The 7,132-nt window shown below is 34.0% G+C and overlaps 1 protein-coding gene across 1 annotated transcript; it reads right to left on the bottom strand.

Annotated features, from left to right (window-relative positions):
- Positions 1-591: 591 nt before the first annotated feature.
- On the bottom strand, positions 592-6,764 carry LOC136816744 (carboxyl-terminal PDZ ligand of neuronal nitric oxide synthase protein-like). The gene is made up of 9 exons (XM_067073063.1): positions 6,453-6,764; positions 5,442-5,513; positions 5,023-5,118; positions 4,698-4,750; positions 4,161-4,266; positions 3,604-3,763; positions 3,088-3,260; positions 2,557-2,745; positions 592-2,303 (listed from the first exon to the last, which is right to left on the bottom strand). Exons 1-9 carry the CDS (start codon positions 6,585-6,587, stop codon positions 1,737-1,739), a joined length of 1,551 nt encoding a protein of 516 aa, XP_066929164.1. The 5' UTR covers positions 6,588-6,764; the 3' UTR covers positions 592-1,736.
- Between the last annotated feature and the right edge of the window lie 368 nt (positions 6,765-7,132).

The raw sequence follows: 7,132 nt of genomic DNA, 5'->3' as shown, positions 1-7,132 counted from the left end.
ATTATCACGTATCACCGTTTAGCTATCATTTTATTGTCCTAACTTAAGTTAGGCGTATCGTAAAACAACAAAATTCTAGTTGTTTTTTGAAGGTGAAAAGTAATTTTTACTTGAAAAAGGGTATGTATAACAAAATTCATGTTTTTTTCTCAATTTTTCTCGTAATTATATTTTTCAACTCCAACTAGTTTTTTGATATTTTTAATTTTGGAATTTTTTTCAAAATGGCGAAAAATTTTTCTACCTCACTGGAATCAGTGTCACCAAAAATTATCAAAAAGCAAAGTTCAGCCAAAAGTAGACTCCAGTCTAGTCTAGTCTACGGACCAGCGTAAAACTAAGAAGAAATAGATTTTATCTTCTACATTTTTCATTCTCAATTTCAATGCTTACTTTAATTTTTTTCATATTCCACTCGCTCAATTACCTTTCCAGCTAACACAAACCGTATTCTAATCTGAATTCTCTATCTGAAGTAGACTATTCGGAGATTATTCGGATTTTAAGCAGTAATTTCATTACCCTCAGGAATACAGATTAGATAAGTATATAATATTGCTAATAAGACAATCAACAAATTGTTGAAGAATCTTTGCTGAAACAAGCAGAAAATTTATTTAAAAAATTAATTTAGCACTTATAAATATAAACATTATCATTTATTTCCTAAATACATCATAGTGAGCACCTTTAGATTGACACCCCAATTCAATCTTAGTTTAGTTTGCTAATGGTTGAAGCATGGAAATTCTTCTCTATTAAGATAAAATTTTAGATGGGAAAGTACAAATGAAAGAAAATGATTTTTCTGAAGAAATCTCGACCCTGTGATTTTTAATCGGAAAAAATTGTTTCCCGCCTATCGCAACATGGTTTTCGTCAGACAATAAAAAATTTTCGACCCGTATTCATTAAGTAAAGTTCGATAAGTTAAGTTATAGTGCGTCTAGCTCCATTTTTACAATTAATTTTGTTGCTTTTGATAGCAAAAAGGATTATCCAAATAAAACTGGATGGAAAATATTTCCAGGAGTAAAGATTCGAATATATCTGCAGCTTTAATCAAAGCAGATTTTCAAAGAGTCAGTAGAAGCAATGAACTAAATTAAAAAATGGAAAAAAATATTCAGAATAAATAATCGGAACAAGAAAAATATACATATATGCTAATTTGTATTGGAAATATATATAAAATAAGAACTTAATTGATTAAAATGAAACAAATAGCTAAAAAGAACCAAAAAAATGCTTCCTTTCTCTTCAGTCAGGATGGACATTCGACTTTTTTATATGAAAATCTGAAAAGATTACTTCAAAACAATGGGATTCAAGTCAAGAAAGTAAACCTATAGACATAAAATTAGCCTACAGACTAATTCAATGAGAAGTTATATCAGGCGTAAAGTTGAAGTATTTTGGGGTGCATATAATACTAGTCCTAACAAAATTGAACAAATTGAAGTAGAAAAATAAATTGAATAGAATTATCAGAATTAAATTTTTAAATATCGCGCTAAAAATCTAGTAAGTCATTTCATCAAGCAGGGATGAAGACATTTTGGCGTATCTGATAAGGGTCAAAATTTATTTTCTATGCGAGGGATGTCAAACTCCGAGTCAAACTGCTTAAAAACAAGAACATGAAGATTTTCTGTGGGATTCTTAAGGAACGGTAGACTGTTTGGAAATACATTCCTGACAAAATGACTTATTAACATATCAATCACATTTAACCGTTATTGAATCAACGTCGATTTAGCATTATTGTTGACTATATCAGTGGAATTCATGGTCGAATTTAAAGAAGTCTGTTGCGGATTGTGTGAACTGTTAAATGAAGTTCCAAAAGTCAATTTATAAGCATCACTGGCGAACGGGTTACTCGCTTTTACATTTGACTCGATATCCTGTGTTGACGTGAAACCTCCATTTGTCGAGATACTACCATTTTGACTCGATATACCAGACGATTCCGGATTAAATGCTCCTTTGAAAGGTGACGTTATTGGATCAACATTAACGTTCTTATGTGATGGACTAGGTCCTATATTGGAATTATCGAAAACTTGTGAACTAAAGTCTATATTTCGAGATCCCAGTAAATTACTATTGGTCAATGAATCGGTTTTGTACAGGTTCGATGAACTGTTCATAGAAAAATTGGAGGAGAGTTCAGAGAGGATCCATGTTTCGTTTAAAGGTTCATTGTTGTCTTTGGCGTATTTGTCGGATACTTGAGACATCAAACGTTGAATCATGACCAACATCTCACGGTTTTGTGCCAGTAAACGATGAACTTGTTGCTGAAATGAAAAAGAAGAAGATATTTGCTGATTGGCCATATACAAATAAAAAATTCATGGTAAAAGGATATTATAATTATAAGAAATAACCCTGTAAAAAGTATACCAAGGTAACAATTATTGTTGAATATTGCCATGAAAGGATACAGTAATGTCACTATAACTAGAACGCCCTGTGATCGTCAGAATCGTAAAAAAGCCAAAACCAATTATTGAAATCACCAAAAAAAAGCTGAAGTAAGATTCGTCATACCTGAGCTTGACTCCTTGCATCCATTTCGACTTTGAGTTGCGCGCGAACGCGTGAGAGTTCATTGCGCGCGGTATCGGCCTCATTGATTTGTTGTAGGAGTTGTTGGTGATACAATTGTTGTATCTGTTGTAAAGTGAAAGCACCATGCTTCTCTCCTCCAACTTGCCCGTTCACCAAAGAAGGCATCGGCTGTGGAGTAAAAAAAATGAAGCTTAATTAACCCTTTTTATGTTATTTAAACATTCCATTATTTAAACAATCCGAACTAAATCAATGTCTGTAACTTACATTTGGGGACACCTTATATTAACACCTATCACGACTATCCGAATTCAATGTTGAAGAAGTAATTTTTCAGTTTATCCCGATGTTTCTTACATTACGAGGACAGGGTATTCGAAAAAACGGAGAAGTTTCTAACGGTATAATCAACGACTTTCCCATAATGTTATTGAAGTACACATCAAGAAAAGAAGAAGAAATAGCTCAAGAAAATGAAGAAATAGCTCAAGAAAATGAAGAAAACCGTACCACTCCATGAACTTGTTTTGTTGGCACCAAAGGTGGAGGGAGTTCATTCAAATTACGAACGTTATCGATATCTGTCACTAAGGTGGATGGTTGTAGTTCATGTGTTCCTCCTTTGATGTTGGGAGAATCAATGTCTGACTCGCATACGTCATCTATATCCGTCTCTTCTGGGCCTAGGGAAGAAGTTTACGAAGAATACCTTGGTTAATCGGGAACTTTCGTATATTTTGTCGGAGAAAGAATTTATCGAGTAATTAAATAGTCAGTGCTACTTCTGCCTTAAGTAAAGTTTCATTTTTATAGTCTCTAGAACTAGAATAAATTTACCGATGAAGTTGGTTTGATAGCCTAACCGGGAAACGTTAGCTTGAAAATTTATCATAAATCGAATCTAGAAGCTCCGAACAAAATGCTAATCCCACAAGAACTTCGCCAAACTGTGCAAAGACAATATAATTATATGTCTAAATAATCGAAATCTTCCATTTTGGACAGGATGTAGAAAAAGTTTCTTACTTTTCTCGTCGGTATCAGTAATTTGTGCGTCTATTTTGTCTGAATGTATCGGTGATTCTTTTTCATCTGTTGGCGACGTCGTCTTATCTCGAACTTTGTTGATCTTGTGACACACTTCGAATGCTTGCCCGATAGTTCGAACGACGTGCATCGCTTGCGACTGTGTCGAAAACAAAGCAGATGTAAATCATATCGTCCAAAAGAAAACCAAAAATTGGCCAACGAGAATTTATTTGAAATTTGTTTTATGAAACGAAACTCTGAAATTCCCGATTCCGTTTTTCCGGATAAAAATGACCAATTTTCTGTCTCCCCTGTTTTGGGTTCCAAAATTCCAATTTTGCTGAATTACCTTACCATACCAATTACATACCAGACTAAGAAATGGTCAATTCTTCTCCCCTCCGACCATGAAAACCCTTTATCATAACAACCACAAAAAAATACTGCAGGACATCAAATCGCGTTTTTTAGCTTAAAAGCTTAGCAGTAAAATGCAACTTTACGGTGTACGGTGTTGGCGATTCAGCCATAAAAAGATAAATAAAAGCACTTACTTTACCGAGGGCTTTAAATACACAACACCTGAAGACCCCATCTTCACCGCGTGCAATGTAACTGAAAATCTTTAAATCTTGTGAATCGTGTGAAACGTAAAACACCCTGAGATAAAAAAGAGAAAAACAATTGAATGAACTTTTTCAAAGATTTCCAATGGGTAACCATGGCGTGAAATTTAAATTGTCGTTGTTACCAGTTGATATCTTACTTACTCAGTCCCAATCATCAATCAATTGTTATTGGCGGAATCGATTTGGCTTCCCTATGCCATTCTATATTCTCTTTTTTCTCAAAATTAGCTCTATCTTTGATTTTTTTATCACTGGTATCGAGCTCTTTTTTTATTTGTTCACATTACAACCAATGATAGACTGTAATATAGCCCATTTATATTTTTCAGCTGATTCCGAGAATCACGATAGCGCAATCCTGTTCTCAGTATCAGTGTTCAAACTATTTACATACAGAATGGATTGAAAATAATGAAGATTTAAAGCAACACTGACAAGTTTTGAACCATCCCTGTAAAATACCTGTTAATGGCGTATTGCATGATAAAAAGTGTACTCTCGTCTGGTTTAACATTCTGAAATGAAACGAGGAACTTTGCAATTCACGATGGAGACATACTTTTGTCTATAGTAGGCCTAATTTTCATTGGAATATAGGGAGAATATTGTAGGGGCGCTTTAACATTTAAATGACCTTGTAACCTTTCTAAAACATATCAAAAAAGGCTCCGGCAATCAGAGGTTAAAGACCAATGATTGTACGACAAGGTGATAGTGACGATCTAGAACGTTGATGTTAGTAATATTTATATGAAATATCGGAAATAAACCAATCGATTCTTTGTACCTTTTTCTTTTTCTTTCTTATTGTGACTTTGATGCCATCCGCAGAAATATCGACGAACACTTTCCTTTTCTTTATATTTCGATATTTGTGTTCGTACTGGAAAATAAAGATTTGAAAGTGCTTCTAAAAAACTGTCCAAAGCTCAGGGTGGTTTCAAGTTAGTTTCTTTCTAATATCTTAGAGGTTGACAAAACTTCAAAACAGGACCAAACTCTGTGATTCTTGTCGAAAAAATATGGTCAAAATTCAGACATTATCTAAAATGAACTTTTCGAGCTCTTAGTTTCAAGTCACGCTAAAATGACTTGCTTAGGCCATGAAAGATTTTTTATTCATTCATGCAAGTTAGACTCGGTGAAGATTTTTGGTTTAATTCTCAAATAATGACTTAGTGATATATGTAAGAAAATCTTTCTTACTCTTATCCTTCTCATAGCAGCCACAATTTCCACACGACTGTTTGGACGTGGTATTTCCTCCGTACCAATATACTGAAAAACAAAAATAAAAATTTATTAATTTTGCTGATGTCTTGGTGTAATAAGTTACAATTGGCCAATTGAGTTTCAGGAGTGGCTCCTAGAAAACTGAGAGCTTGAAGTCAATTAGCGAGTTTATGTATTCGAGATAAATCGAGGGGGACGGTATAAAGCAAAGCTGACATAGGGCCGAAATCGCCGTCCACTTTGCTCGACGACGGTAAAAACGTCTGTTTCGGTGAGCAAAGGCGATATAGAGCCGTACATCAACTACCGACTTTGTTTTGTATCGATTTCACTTACCGTCGCCGTCGATATCCTCCGATACATAAACTCGGTATTACCAAATAACGGTTGACACCCCTTGATAACTACTATAGTTTTTGGCTACTGCTTTTTGACTTGTGTTAGTAAGCCCCATAGAACATCAACCAATTATATACTAGTCCAGCATGTAGACGAATAAATCAGACAAAGTAGAAAATTAAAAGGGCAAATTGAAGTATACTAAACTGATATTATCCCGTAACTATTTTTGTATCATCTTATAGCACCCATATTAGTGTAAAACTGATATTATCCCGTAACTATCATTGTATCATCTTATAGCACCCATATTAGTGTAAAACTGATATTATCCCGTAACTATTATTGCATCATCTTATAGCACCCATATTAGTGTAAAACTGATATTATCCCGTAACTATCATTGCATCATCTTATAGCACCCATATTAGTGTAAAACTGATATTATCCCGTAACTATCATTGTATCATCTTATAGCACCCATATTAGTGTAAAACTGATATTATCCCGTAACTATCATTGCATCATCTTATAGCACCCATATTAGTGTAAAACTGATATTATCCCGTAACTATCATTGTATCATCTTATAGCACCCATATTAGTGTATTAAAGGGAATTAAACGACTCCAGTCTAACAACTACCTTGCATTTGAAATTGATTCCATGTTCGAAAGCTTCTTCACTTTGGACAGGTATCCTCAAATCTTTGGAGTCTTCCACTGTTTCATATTGTGTGGATGTACCACCTGTTGAGATCTTGCCTTTCATGAAATTCATCAGTTCCACAAAATGATTTTATATGCTTTCCTGGATGGGCAGTAAATTGTAAAGTGATGGAATAACACGCCAAAATAAAAACCATGAAACCATTTAAAGCTGCAATAATGACGTCATAAATATATCATGCTTTTGTATTCGTGTAAAGGTTTTATTGTAAATTGTTTTTTTTTTATTTTGACTGAAATGGAGATAGATGAAAAGGTTTTTAGTGCTATGAAGGTATCAAAAGTGTACCTTTTTGTACACGCTTTTCATATTTGAGCCATTAAAATTTTTAGTTAATGTTCCCATTTTTTGTGAATCTCAGATGTTCTCAGGCATCAAAAGACTCGTTAATTATCAGTCTTTCACATTCAGATTCAGATTCATTTAAGTCCTCATGTTCTCATAAAGAAAGCGTGCATGAAAGGGTGAAAAGAGCTAGTGGGTTGATAGATAGAACTTTTAGAGGATTCAAAACTTTCAAAAACACCTCTTGCTCAATCAGTCCAAAAAACCTACTGCATTGCTAAAAACGTAATATTTCACATTCAGATTCAAAG

Source organism: Clytia hemisphaerica, unplaced genomic scaffold (assembly GCF_902728285.1).
Source record: "Clytia hemisphaerica strain Z4C2 unplaced genomic scaffold, Clytia hemisphaerica genome assembly, whole genome shotgun sequence".
NCBI lineage: Eukaryota > Metazoa > Cnidaria > Hydrozoa > Leptothecata > Clytiidae > Clytia > Clytia hemisphaerica.
The sequence above is the reverse complement of the archived record's forward strand: the minus strand, read 5'-3'. Positions and strand labels throughout refer to the sequence as shown.